The sequence below is a fragment of the Artemia sp. Qi Xiang Cuo genome, chromosome 6 (genome assembly GCF_049724085.1).
Source record: "Artemia sp. Qi Xiang Cuo chromosome 6, ASM4972408v1, whole genome shotgun sequence".
Lineage (NCBI taxonomy): Eukaryota > Metazoa > Arthropoda > Branchiopoda > Anostraca > Artemiidae > Artemia > Artemia sp. Qi Xiang Cuo.
Window position 1 is genome coordinate 56556987 of NC_142799.1, and position 15798 is coordinate 56572784.

Genomic DNA, 15798 nt, shown 5'->3' on the forward strand with positions numbered 1-15798 from the left:
TATTACTTTTAGAGGGTGTTTTCCCCTTTTATCGAAAAAAGGGCAAATTTTCTCAGGCTCGTAACTTTTCATGAGTAAGACTAAACTTGATGAAGCTTAAATATTTAAAATCAGCATATAAATCCGATTCTTTTGATGTATATACAGTTCGTTACCACGAACTGTTTGACTACCGCTGCAACCTGATTAAATTATTACTGATTAAAGTAAATTAATAAAGTTATAGAGGAATTATTGTTAATAATACCTTGTGATGACGTATTGGATTAAGCTGCATCTTCTGACCGATGGTCGGCAGGTTCAATCTCAATTGTTGCAAGGAAATTGAGGTTGACACCTCTCGTTATATATTGGGCTTGAAAATTATTTTCAAGCATTGATTCAACACTTGTAAGGCTTGGTGTCCAATGGAATGCCAGAATGTATTCTGCATCTGGATCTGAACTCCCGTACTTCTGTCTAAATTCGGTTTGCTTTTGGTTGAATTTTGATATAAGGTTTCTGTTGACAGCATAAGTTACTTTTTTAACCTCCCTGATACAACAATGATGTCGAAATTGTGCGTAATCAAATTGGTCTTTTAAAAACTCAGAGTAAAGAATTTTTGGAAATAAATCCTTTTTTCAACTCTTTTTTCTGGTCGTATCATCTTCAGTATATTTTTTTTTTCAAATAATTGATTCTGCATGGGGAAGCAGAAGTTATATATTGAAAATGACGTCATTTTTGTTGCCCGGCCTTGACGTATCTATAAGAAATCATCATAAAAATCCGATTCTTTTGATGTATCTTTTGGTATGAAAATTCTGTTTTTTAGAGTCTCGGTTGCTATTGAGTCGAGTCGCCCTTACTATGCAATGCGTTACCACGAACTGTCTTATTACTTCAAAAATAAAATATCTTTGAAAAAATTGCAGCATGAAAAGACATCAAAAATACAGTTTTTTTGTAACATCTATTTTTAATTTTTTTTTTTTTCATAATTAAAAAAGGCACTAGAACTTTTAATTTCCGTTTGAATGAGCTCTCTTGCAACATTCTAGGACAACTGGGTCAATACTATCACCCCTGGTGAAAAAAAAACAAACAAATATACACCCATCTATGATCTTCATTCTGGCAAAAAATACAAAATTCAGGGGGTGTTTCCCCCTTTTTCGAAAATAAGGCAAATTTTCTGAGGAGTTTCGGTTACTATTGAGACGAGTCGCTCTTACTAAACAGTTCGTTACCACGAACTGTTTGATATATATCATCTTAATTTTAAAAATTAAGCCAAAACTTAATTTTTTTGACAAAGGCGTGGTAAGCATTGATGACCTTATCCATGTCAAAATCCCAAATCCAATTATCATAACAGCGTCATTGTAATACTGCAATGATAGTAAACAAAAACGACGTCACTGACATGAATCTTTTTTTCCAAAATTAAGGCTCGTAACATCTTAACGAATTTTGTCAAACTTCTGACCTATCTAGATCGTTATTTTAGGCAAGAATATCTCAGGATACCAATTTTCCCGAAAAAATATGGAGCCGTTTTTGAGCAAAAATAAATAAATATACAATTATTGCCCGTTTATAGAATATATATATATATGTATATATATATATATATATATATATATATATATATATATATATATATATATATATATATATATATATATATATATATATATATATATATATATATATATATATATATTATCTTTATAAGTGAGTAATAATTGTGTATTTATTTATGTATGTGATTATGTATTTTTCCTCAAAAACAGATTCATATTTTTTCGGGAAAATTGATACCCTGGGATTTTCTGGCCTAAAAAACGATCTAGATAGGATAGAAGTTTGAGAAAATTCGTTAAGAGCCTTAATTCTGGGGAAAAATATTTATGTTGATGACGTCATTTTATATAGGATTCATAGGTATTGTAATGACGTTGTCACACTTGTAACACTTATGTGGAAACAATTTTTCCTGGAGAAGTTTACATTAAATTGAGCAAAAAAAAAAAAAGGAGCAATTTTTTGCTAAGAGCAAAAAACTGGTGATTGCAAACATTTTTGTATATATTTTGACAAGGGGTTACAACAATTCAAAAACCTTAAAAAAGAACATCAAAAGTTTGAAATCGTTGTTAGAAATTGGACTGCCCTTAATAATTAAATATCTTTGAATAGATTGCAGTATGAAAAAAACCTATAATTGCGTAAAGAGCAAAACACTGATAATTGCAAAAATATGTGTATATATTTTAACAAGGGAATTCAAATACCTTTAAAAATAAAACCAAAAGTTTGAAGCTCAGTAGATATCGTTGTTAGAAGTCTGACTTGCTTTGATAATCAAATATCTTTAAAAAGACTGCAGTATGAAAAGACAACAAATTGTCTGCGGTTGGAAGACAAGCGGCAATGATAATCCATATACAGAAGCCTGCCGCGTGCCGAATGCTGTAGTCCGGTGCCATATATATATATAGTCCGATGCCATATATATATATCATATATATATATATATATATATATATATATATATATATATATATTTTTTATAATGTTGAGCCTATTGCACTAAAGCTATTGTTTGGTGACTGACGACTTAAGTTTATTTTTTGTTTCTTTTTTAGATATCTGTGCGAAAAAAAGCTACCTGCCGATCCAACTTTGAACTTTCATCTTACACCAAGAATTGCTAAAATTGAAGAACAATTTGTTGCAGCTAGCTTCTCAATAGAAGCAAATCATTTGGATCCTCCAGTCAAGAAACAAACAATTAAGAAGCAAAAGCAAACTGGTAGGTCTTGTGTTTTACATCAGCTGCTAAACTACTGGTTTTGGAAATGAAATGTTTATGTTTTGGCTCTTATAAAAGCAATAGTAAATTATAGTAAATTTAAAATAATATTAATATAAATAATAGCCTATAATGGTAAAGGATAAAACATCATAATACAGTAGTAAATAGATCAGTAAACATTATACTACATAAGTAATAATAAATAAATTATTATAAACAAAAAATTTTAAATAATAGTAAATAAAAATAAAGCTATAGAATAATAGTGGATAAATAATAAGAGTAATAATAGTAAATAGCTACAAGGAGTTGAAAAGAAAATGGTTAGGATCTTCAGCGTCAGATAGCAATTTCTTTTTCATTTGTAGATTTTCTGAGAAATCTCAAATGGAATAAATTGCTTGGGCACAATGGCAATGTGGCTGCCTACCAGTGAAACTTGGTAGGTGGCTGGCTCGAATACCAGTGGAACCTACGGAGGTAGTCTTTATGTCTTTCTTCGCTTGGGCGTGACTGATATTGACAGACTTGTGTAGTCAGAACATGAATACTTTCCTAGCAAGCCAATAGGTGCTGAAGAGAGACAGAGAGATAATTTTGGACGAAAGCCTACTCTAGGCCTAGTCGCAGTGGACGGGCGACAAAAGCCACGGTTTGGTAGCCCTGGCTCTTTGACTGAATGCCCTTGTCGGGTGTTTACATTGTGTTTTATAATTAATAAAAAATTTGAAAGCAAGACCGATAATGCTAATCCACAGACCTTTTTACTGTAACATAATAACACGGCCGACCGAAATAATTATCAGTGTCCATCATTGTTATTTGATATGGCAAATATGTCAGGAGGAGTGATTTATTCTTATGTCTTTGCGGAAAATTTTAGTAGGAGAAAAATGGAGGATTTTGTTACAACAGAGGGAGTCGATAGGAGGGAAATTGATTAGGCAAAAGTGACTTAGTCCGGGAGTTATGGAGGGCAGTGTTGGTAGAAAGACTAAAGAAATTTGTGATTTCTTTTCCTTGATGGTGACCAAATTAGCTCTCCAAAAAGGGAGCTCGGGCACTTTCTTTGAGATCATTTAGCCTGTTGGACAATTCCTTGGAGATGGTAGGATGCCAAACAGGGCTGACGTATTCAATAATTGTGCATAGAAATGAAAAGAAAATTCTCAAACAATACGATTTAAGACATTTAGTTTTAAGGAGATTGAAAGAGGGAATATGTGGTATTTGTGTGTTGTAGAATACTATTAATATGATAATGATATTCTTCTTCACTTCAAGTTGGAACAGCCGATATTTTTATAGTGCTAACCGACATTTCCGCAGACACAAAGAAGCATTTTGCTGAAGTTCGAATTTTGTTCCAATTCTGTAAGAATGACCCCTGAATCACAAAGGCCGTTTAATTAGAACAAATAAAATCTCTTTAGAAAGTGCTAAAAAAAACTTAAACTTACGTAAAAGGCGAGATATTGACGAGGGGGTGAACCCCCTCATATGAGTAATAATTTCTGTTCTTTTTAAGTTTTAATGTTGCTCCTTACTTTCATTTGAAAAAAGACTTGGTTTTTTTTATTTAATTTCTTATTGTTTTTTAAATAATGCTGGGAAATCGAGTGCCCCCCTTCCTGGAAAATTCCCTTCCCACATGACAAATTTCTCCTTGGAAAGATCCCCCCACGTAAACCCCTCCCCCTGACCCTCCCGACCAGGACCCCCCCCCCCCTGAAAACGTCTGTATACTTCCCAATAACCAATACTATATCTAAACAATGGGCAAAGTTAAGCCCTTCCCCCGGGGACTGTGGAGGACTAAGTTTTCCTCCGAGACATTGTTATTAGATTTTTCGACTATGCTGAAAAAAAAATGGCTATCTCAAAATTTTGATTGGGTGACTCTGGGAAAAAAAAATGAGCGTGGGAGGGGGCCTAGTTGCCCTCCAATTTTTTGGTCACTTAAAAAGGGCACTAGAAGTTTTAAATTCCGTTCGAATGAGCCCTCTCGCGATATTCTAGGTCCACTGGGTCGATATGATCACCCCTGAAAAAAAAAAAAAAAAAAAAATAAACACACATCTGTGATCTTTATTCTGGCAAAAAAATAAAAAATTCCCCGTTTTTGCAGATATGACCTTGAAACCTATACAACAGGGTTCTCTTATACGCTGAATCTGTTGGTGTGACTTTCATTAAGATTTTATGACTTTTAGGGGTTGTTTTTATTTTCGAAAATATAGCCTATTTTCTCAGGCTCGTAACTTTTGATGGGTAAAACTAAACTTGAAGAAACATATATATTTGAAATCAACATAAAACCCAATACTTTGTGTGTATCTATTGATATTGAAATTCCGTTTTTTAGAGTTTTGGTTACTATTGAGCCGGGTTGCTTCTTATTTACAGTTCGTTACCACGAACTGTTTGAAAAAGAATAAGAGAGAACAATTTGAATCTATTCATCTTCTTGCATATTCACTAATATTTTTCGTGTCTGAATTTTCAACAAAATTTCTGTGGAAAGTTCTGTGCTAAAAATTCATATACTTCATGACAAAAAAGGACAACTTCATTCAGTTGGGTAAAAGAAGTTTTTTTGTAAATTGTTTTATGCCTTGGGAAAGCCTTGGCTTTCTCCCTTCCCCCACCGAAGAAGAGCTGAAAAGTGTCTCTGGTTCCTTAGTTCGACTAGTAGTTCTTTGTAGAGTCCACTGGTGGATCTGGGGGGGGGGGAGGGGGATCATAGGATTAGTATATTGATCAAATACTGTTTAAAACGACTATTTAGTTCTTAAATTTGTATAAGGTAAGGATTGCAGGCAACATACTACTTTACAACTTACATACTACTATCAAATTCAGTTGGCAAGCCTTTTTAGATCAGAAAAGTGGCTAAAAGAATAGCAGCCTGCAGTAACTTGTTTGAGAAGACACACAATACACGCACATATATTTTTTTTGCCAGTTTTACAGAACTGAAATCTAGCCGACACTTTTAAAGAATTGCGAATTCTATCTCCAAGGGGTTGCCAACTTAAAAAAAAGTCGTGCTCATCATGAGTTCTATGACACGCATGGTGGAAGTGTTTCATGCATGGTACAAAGTACGCCATGGGTAGAGTGAAGAGGTTGGCGTGGTGGAAGTGTGCCAGTTTTGATAAAAGAAAAATCAGTTTTCCTAGAGACATTGCAGAGGGCGGTGAGTAAGCGATCCTTTGGCTAGATTTTCAGTTGAAAACTTGCAAATAAAATAAGAGCTTTCATTCTTTCAAGCTTGTATAAAAAAGGAACTGTCATAGATTCCTCTATTATATTTTACCTCTTCATAATTTATTCCAAACTACCCAACATCCTAAGTATTTTCGTTTGCAAAGAAATTTAGTTTTAAAGACTAATTCAGAACATCGGAGTAAAGCAAAATGAGCCTTTTCAAAGTGCAGCCTTCTTATGTCCTTTTTCTATAGTTAAATACCTGATACGTAGGGACATATAAGAGTTCTCTATTCAAGAAGGATTGTGATCACTTGCTATATTATTGGTCTTCACCTTACTTCACAGACTTCAGAGTATTTTCAATTTACCTATGGATAGAGATATTAAAAGGAATGATAGGAATACTAAGAAAAAATATGAAAAATGTTGCAACAGTTTTAAGACTTCATGTTGTAAAAGAAAAGTGCATTGTACCTACAGTAGTAGAGTAGAACTTCGAAAATATTCATTTGCTCGTAAGATTAAAGAAAACTGCCTTGAGTAACCCGTTTTATCCATTGATATGTATAGCTCTGGCCTGAATTGATTTTTAGGTATATTATATAATATACCTAAAATATATAAATTTATATGTAAATTAAATTTACATATTTACATGTTATATATGGGTATATTATATATTATTTTCAAGTATATTCTACATATATTATAAACTTAGTAAACTAAAGAACAATGTTGCTCCTTGTTGTTATTGTGTTTTATTTACAGATGAGCCGTTACGTCAAGTTTTGAAAGTGAATGGACCACGCGTTAAACACGTTTGTAGAAGTGCTCAAGTTGTATTTGGCCTCCCCCGGGCTTCCTTCCCTGAATCGACCAAAAAGAATACGTCATCGCAAGCTCCTGACAAGACACCTTCTGTGAATAAAACTCAAAGTAAGAAGTCTGGTAGAAAGAATAAAGATATAATTCATAAAACAAAAATTATTAAGAAAATATGTTTGAGGTACATCTGAATGAGCCTCCCTCCATTTTTTTATACCTCCTGAAAAATAATTTTTAGTTAAAACGGCTTAGTTTTTAATGGTTGTTTTTTGTCACGATTTTCCTCAAAACTCGGTTTCATAAAACAGAATCAAATCTTGAGCTTAGAAGGGTCAGTCGGTATTTAAAGAAGTCCAACGAAAGGAGTTCAAAAGGTATGCCTTTTTTCTTTTTTTTGTGAAAACTTGTCATAATTTTAATTGCTAAGTGGAAGCTAAAACTATAACAAACGGTTTTTGATATTTGTATATGAATAGAATTATAGAAATACGGCGATAAAGGATTGTGTATTTTATAATAAAGTTTTAACGGGATAAGAATTGAATTATCCAAACTTGGTAGTCCAAACTTTTAGGATAACCAAGGTCTACTCTAGGCACTATTCAAAAGAAAGGTGCCGAAGATCTTACATAATTTTCAAATTGTTGTGTTACATTTCTGGATATTAAATAGATTAAAAAAAATATTTTAAAAATCAAATAGCTATCATAACTTTATCTGCTTTCAGTAACACACACATGTATATATATATATATATATATATATATATATATATATATATATATATATATATATATATATATATATATATATATATATATATATATATATATATATATATATATATATATATATATATATATATATATATATATATATATATATATATATATATATATATATATATATATATATATATATATATATATATATATATATATATATATATATATATATATATATATATATATATATATATATATATATATATATATATATATATATATATATATATATATATATATATATATATATATATATATATATATATATATATATATATATATATATATATATATATATATATATATATATATATATATATATATATGATGATGATGATGATATATATATATATATATATATATATATATATATATATATATATATATATATATATATATATATATATATATATATATATATATATATATATATATATATATATATATATATATATATATATATATATATATTTTATATATATGTATATATATATATATATTTTATATATATATGTATATATATCCACTATAAATGCTTCCTATCCGTTTGGTTGAAAACTAAGTTTGAATATGGCTAATTAAGCCTATGTTTAGATACATCTTTGTCTTGCGTTGTTAGCAACCAAGGTATATTTTTTTATTCTTGTTTGAGTTGTGAATGGGATTGGCGCTAATCCTTGAAAACAAAGTTAATTGGCAAGTGTCCCAAACATAATGTTTAAGTTTGATCCCACTAAAACCATTGTTTTTCCATAATCAATCTGATTCTTGACTTTTGTAAGAATTGGGACGTGAAAGTTGGGAATTTTTCAGTTTTGAAGTTATTTCAAAGGGAATTGCTCGTTTCCTTTGTCGAGAAATTACAGCTGCAACCTGAAGTCAATTCAACATGTTCTCATTATTTGTGTATGCACCCCCCCCCCCACACTCTGAAGGTTAGAACTTTGTGTAACTACTTACGACTGAATTTTGGCTTGATTGTACCTTTTTACAAAGTGTCAGCTTGTAATTGAAATCAACGACGGCCTTTAAAAAGGAGGCAAATATTTTATTTTGTGTCTTAGGCCATAATTAGCATTTTCTGATCCGCTTACTAAAATGAGAACTTTCGAGATGTACCATTACAGGCACAGGGCATACATGGAAAGCTGCTACAGGCTAGTGCCCCCCTCTTCCCCCAAAATATAAGCATTTCTACCTCGTTCCAATAATGTCTCGTGTTTGCGATAGTATTCAAAAATTTTAATCGCTCCAACTGAAACAAAATCCTTTATAATATTTAAGTACATTCCTAAGAATATATCCATGGTGTTCAAGTGTTATACCTGAAGGAATATCCTTAAGAAAAGAAAACGATCTTTTTCAAAATGACGAAGGGTCTGCTACTCCCTGGAAAATCGGTTTAAAGGGTATCGACCCAAACGTTGATTATGTATTATAATTGCATGTGCTTGCTATTATTGGGTACATGGGGTATATAATGCACACATGATGTTCTAGCATAAATATATAAATTGGACTTTGTTAGGGGAAATCCGTTTCTAATTCTCAATTTCGCTCTTTGGTAGGTAAAACGTATGTCCCCTAATGGTTGCTCGTAAAGTGAATAGTAGAAGGAGAGAGATTGAAAAAATTCCTCCCTCCCAAATTGAAGTAAAAAAAAAACGCCCCTAAATTTTAGTTTTTTTATAGCCAGAAAAATATGAATCGTTCGTTTGCTTTTTTTTAGGCCGTCATCCCATCTGCAAAATCTTGTTAAGGCATCCGTTTTGTTTTTGTACAAATCTGTAACGTAATCATGACTTGAACTTGACTTCATTGAACAAAAACAATATATTCAAATTTTATACAGAGGAGACAGAGAGGCAACTCGTTGTGTCCCTTTTAACAATAAGAAAAGGAAAAAAAGAAATTACACTTCAATAACTCTACCTGAGCACAGAGGAAAAGAAAAACCAACAAAGAAACATCGACTCACGGAGATAAATAATTTGTCTCTGAAGCTCTTGTGATTTCTTGAATGACACAATTTTTGCAGACAAATTTGTACATTAAACAATTTTTACATCAAAATTTATAAATGCATTCTATCCACAACTTGGGAGGGTGTATGTTTAGTGGAACAAGCGTGATTCTGGTATTTTAGAACCGATTACAATGATTATATTTAAATATATATATTGTTATACTATATTTATATATACCCGTCTGGATTCTCCCTCTCCTCTTTGACCAAAAATTTATAGAGGTTCGATTGTGGGAAAGGTGTTTGTAGGTCTCTTTATTCATTAAATAAGTTGGAGGTGTAAATTTATATATAATTTCTTATATTTCTGTTGATTCAACCTACCTTCCTGGTTACGACCTTGCCCTTGGGCATGACTTATCAATCATGTAGTAAAATATGGGACTCCTAAGATTCAGATGTACCTTATATAAACTTTTTGTGGAGTTTGAGTATTATCCATCAAGGATCCCAAGACAAAATGTTGTACTGTCGTAATTGATCTTGGAATATACGATAGATATTTGTATTACAGTTTAAATTGTTTCAGTTGTTCACGTCTGTATTTTCGGTTTTGTATTTTTTTTTTTTTTTTAATTAAAAGTTTTCTTCAAAAATAAATATATTATTGTCTAGAAGAATTTAGGAGTATGCTAACTTATTTCTTTAGATCTTATTTTATTGTATGATAATATGAATTATAAAATAGGCTTAAATTCAAACTTCCTGTTTTTCAAACTAATTATCAATTTTCTTGAATTAAAAACTCCCTGATTTGGGCTTTGTAGTTCCTTTTATATTGGAGGGAGGTATTGGCAATCCAAGGTTGTTAACATTATTCACAAAACCAAAGAGAGAAGCTCCTATTTTCATCATTTTAAAAGAGCCAAAATAAGGTTTATTAGTTTTTCATAGGAATTTAGGTTTTGTCTGGGGATTTATGCCAAAGAATATATATAACCTAGCCAAAAAAGGCGTGTCGGATGAGAGACATAATAAACGCTGCGTATACTCTTTTGTGAGGACCGGAGATAAAATACTTGCCCCATTTCCTCAAAGATGAATTTATAACCCCCCCCCCTCTTACTCCGACTCTGTAAGCTCAGCCAGAGTGGATCCAGGTTTAAATGGGTACTTGGAGAAATATGGGGAAGGTAAACAGGAAGGGTGGGAAAGCACAGAATGGCTGGCCTTCAAACCCCCATTGTACGTCCTGGCTGAAGGGCCATGACACAGAGATTAGCACCGCCGGTAGGGATTGAAAAATCAATGCCACATTCATTACTTGTTACTTTTATTTTACCCAGCCGTAAGTCAAAACAGGGTTTACTCTCTTGTAATAATCGAAAACCAACTGGACTCGGGTTGTAAAAGTAATCTGGAGAAATACTGTCTTCAGCTATCCATTGTCTAACCTCAAGTGATTGGGTAGGAATTGCTGACACTTGCCCTTATGTGATGTGACGTACACATGGCTGCCTTTGAGTTAGAGATGCTGAAACTTAATTTAAATTCCATCATGGCTGGTCTCCACTATTTTCGATTAAGTCAACACGACTCTACAAATGAAACTAATATAAAAGGAATTATTAGAGGAACAACCTTCGATACTATTAAATAAAGTATGTGGTATTACATGCGAAAATAATAAAAACACTTCCTTGGGAGGGGCTATTAAATATCTAACTTAGCTATGGGTGCTAAGAGAAGAACATAGCTGTTTTAGGAAGGGTGGAGGCATGGTCGAGGCAGCATTAGGCAGCATATTGTCTATGGGGGGGGCAGTCGATAGTGTGATGGAGTTTTATCAACTGCTTTTTCCAAACCATCTGCTTTTTCAGCCATATCTAATGTAAATTTGAAGGTCTAGGGGGGGGGGCAGCTGCCCCCTCCCTGCGCCCATGGGTGGAGGATGTGTCAACCAAATTTTCACTCTTAGGTTAATAATTGAGAAGTGCAGCGTTGGATTCTGTTGATAGAAAAGCTTTAGCAAAGGTCTTATTCTTGTATGGTATATCATACAAATGCATTTAAGTGATAAGTGCTATGCATGAGAATAACGATCCTAGGCGTCAATCCCCCCCCCCATACACGGAAAATGCCCCTCCGTGGAACCCCCTCCCCAAGAAAATACATCCCCGCTGAAAAGAAATTATTCCCAAAAAATTGTTCCCCTCTGAAAATTCCCCCAGACAAACTCCTCCCCCTGCAGAAAACTCCCCCGCGAAAAATGTCCGTATGTTTACCAATAACAAACACTATCTGTAAGCAATGGACGGATTACAAATTTTAAAAAGGTATTTAAACTTCTACAATGGTATTCTCTGATTGTTTTGTAGTTAGGGAGGGAGGGAGATTGCTCAAAGGGTGCATTTTAACGCCAAAACATCCCAGCTCCGTTGAGCCTTGGCATAAACACAGAATTAGTTTTCAGGGAATGATGTATAATCCCTGGGGCCGTAACCAGGATTTTTGTTTGGGGGGGGGGTATTTTTTTGGGGAGGGGGAGTACCAAAGAAACTTTAAAAACGCACAAAAAAGTGTTAAATTGATATCTACTCCTTTATGATTTCTGGGAGTATTTCTGGTCTAAGCTGCTATTACGAAAGTAAAGAGTAACATTAAACCTCAAAATGGGCAGAATCTATTCCGTATAAGAGGGGGAATTGCCCTTCCCCATCCACACCTCCACCTCATGGTTGCAGAAACTTCGGAGGGTGCTCATTAAATCAGATTTTGAAAGTTCTAGTCCTTTTTTATAAGTTGAAATTGATTGGAGACCAACCAGTCACGGAGAGCGAATTATTTTCGGGGGGGGGGGGGGGTATGTTCTATCCCCCTTTATATAGATCATTTTCATGGACTTTGTCTTAAGAAGCACAGGAAAGGCAATGGGAGAACACGGAATGAAGCGGGGAAGAAAAACTTTCCTGAACTTATTTACCTTTATGGTACTATAAAGTACCTTTATAGTACTTTTGTAGTACTAAATAGTACCTTTATGGTACCAAATGGCTTTTCTTTAGTTTTTCCTGCCATTTTGACTTGATTTTGGAAAATTGGCTCCAACTTTGCCCCCCTCCACTCCCTTAGAATTTGGACGAAATTACGTCACTGATAACAAGGTAACATGTACATCAAGAGGATCAAAGCAAAGAGTAGAAAAGCAAAGCAAAGGTAACTTATAAGAGTGGGAACTGGAGCTAGTGTCGATAAAAAAAAAAACTCAGCGCCATCTAGCATTTGGCATTTTTTCAGTGTAATAATAGGAATGATTAATTTACTTTATTAGTGCAATTTGTAAAATAAATATAAAATAAAAATAATACAAATATATAAGTTACCCATACTCTGAACCAAAGTGCAATTGAGCATAAATTGTTCGGCGGATCCTTTCTATGAGAACGGCTTAACAATCTGCTTTTGGAAATTATTTCAGAAGTGAGAAAATGTCAGATACGATTTTTAGGTGCGGTAAGAAAGAAATCAACCAAATTGAACCTGCGTTAAAATGTTATTAATTTTTGAAGTTCTGCCTGATTTTATGAATCAGGCCAAACACGCATCCAGACATTTATCTCAAGGTGGATGGAGGGGTAGATTCTGCAGAACCGCAATAAAATATGAGCCATTTGAAAATTATTGGAGATTGGGGAGACAATTGAAAAAAAATTGTCATTTCAGGGGATGGAATGGTTAGTTTTTATATAACTCTAAGAAGGGGTTAAAGAGGCAAGATTCTCTTTTACGTTCCTAAAATATTGACTTTTCTCGGATTGTATTCTTTCTGACTAGCTGTGCCTAATTCTGAAGCATTCCTGCGATAATTAAGAAGATAATCTGCACAGATAGTGTGTAAACTATTCTAAAAATGAGTGCATATATTGACGAATTGCAACAGAATATTTCAAGAATTTATGAAAGTTGCTAATTTCATTTCCTGTCTGTATTCTTATGATGGGAAGCATATATTCATATCTGATTATCTAGAATTTAACCTTGTTTTAATAGTGTTTGTTCAAGAATAACCAAGTACTTCCTGCATCTTCAGTAACATAGACACACGTTTTTGAGCATTATGCGTAGGTGTAGGAGGAGGTGGGTCATGCTAGAAGAGTTTATGTGTCAGAAGGGTGTAAGGCTTCTAAAACAAGGAAAAGGCGTTTTTTAGACCCAAAATTTCTTTTGAACCAATCTCTCATTGCTCCAGCGGCTACAATTGGCGGGGGGGGCGGGCGTGTGAACCCGTTTTTACCTTCAATAGATATTAATAATTATTTTTCTTGGGGGGAAGTGGGGGAGTAATTTCATTAATTTTTTCTGTATTCTTAGTGAAAAATTGAAAAACGACAAATATACCCCCCCCCCCCCACCTAAATTTATAAAAATATATTTTACCCCTCCCCCATAATTGTCAAAGGGCATAATTGACTCATAATTGGCTTTTTAAATTTTGTTAATTATGATAAGGATTAATATTCCCATGCAGGACCGTATCCAGAATTTTTGTTCGATGTTTTTTTTTTGTTCAGGTGGTGGAGGGGGTGTGTGTGAAAAAAGCCAAAAAATCGTTTGAATGTATTTCCGTTACTTTTGTATGAGTCATATTGGATTTCCAGGGAGGTCAAACTGGGTAACCCCTCCCTCGTGAATGTCTCTAACTTATAGAATAGTTTTAGTATTGGATGTTAACCGTATCTAAAATGAGATTGACTAACTCCTTGTTCAAATATACTTAAACATGATCTCAACATTCGAAGACATTATAAAAAAAAGAAGCATTTTAACACCAACTAGTTGGTGTACTTTAGTAAGAACTAGCTTGAATGTTCTTTGTTATTTCCTTGGCTATTGGTTTTATGGGGTCAACAAATCTCTAAACCAAAAAAAAAATGTCTTTGGCACTTCAGCAACTGTTGATGCATTCAGAAAAGTGTACAAAGTAGAACTACGTTCATTTGATGTACAAACCGAAGAGCTTAGCATAATACTACTAACAACTCACTGCAGCATCAAGCCGCCTGAGGCCAACACAGCTACCCACGCTCCTTTCCCATCCCAATCTATTCAAAGCCTCCCATTTACACTCTCCAAAGAAGTTCCCATTTCCCTGAAATTTTTCCTTACGATATCCTCCCACCCAATTAGGGGACGACCTGCTTTTTGTTGGGTCCTAAACGGTTGGGCAACAGGGACAATCTTTGGCAACCTGTCATGCGTCGGCCGCAGAACGTGTCCTAGCCATCTCAACATTTCTCCCAGCAGGATTGAACCACATTTTTTGTACAGCTTACTGTTTGAGATACGGTCAGTCTGTCGGTTATCCAAAACAATCCGTAGGCAATTTCTCTGGAAAATTTCTTTTGAACCAATCTCTCATTGCTCCAGTGGCTACAATTGGCGGGAGGGGGGGCGTGTGAACCCGTTTTTACCTTCAATAGATATTAATAATTATTTTTCTTGGTGGGAAGTGGGGGAGTAATTTCATTAATTTTTTTTTGTATTCTTAGTGAGAAATTGAAAAACGACAAATATACCCCCCCCCCCCCACCTAAATTTAGAAAAATATATTTTACCCCTCTCCCCCATAATTGTCAAAGGGCATAATTGACTCATAATTGGCTTTTTAAATTTTGTTAATTATGATAAGGATTAATATTCACATGCAGGACCGTATCCAGAATTTTTGTTCGTTGTTTTTTTTTTTGTTCAGTTGGGGTGGGGGGGGGGTGTAAAAAAAACAAAAAAATCGTTTGAATGTATTTCCGTTACTTTTGTATGAGTCGTATTGGATTTCCAGGGGGGGGGGAACTGGGTAACCCCTCCCTCGTGAATGTCTCTAACTTATAGAATAGTTTTAGTATTGGATGTTAACCGTATCTAAAATGAGATTGACTAACTCCTTGTTCAAATATACTTAAACATGATCTCACTATTCGAAGACATTATAAAAAAAAGAAGCATTTTAACACCAAATAGTTGGTGTACTTTAGTAAGAACTAGCGCGAATGTTCTTTGTTATTTCCTTGGCTATTGGTTTTATGGGGTCAACAAATCTCTAAACCAAAAAAAAAAATGTCTTTGGCACTTCAGCAACTGTTGATGCATTCAGAAAAATGTACAAAGTAGAACTACGTTCATTTGATGTACAAACCGAAGAGCTTAGC

General features: G+C 33.7%; 1 protein-coding gene across 2 annotated transcripts in view; it reads left to right on the forward strand.

Annotated features, from left to right (window-relative positions):
• The window catches only part of trx (histone lysine N-methyltransferase trithorax), a 147595-nt gene that overhangs the window by 19502 nt on the left and 112295 nt on the right, over positions 1 to 15798 (forward strand). For both annotated transcript variants that reach the window (XM_089090868.1, XM_089090869.1), the window contains exons 3-4: positions 2634 to 2800; positions 6785 to 6952. In XM_089090868.1, the coding sequence (XP_088946994.1) occupies positions 2634 to 2800; positions 6785 to 6952 (335 nt within the window). The remainder of the gene's footprint in view (positions 1 to 2633; positions 2801 to 6784; positions 6953 to 15798) is intronic.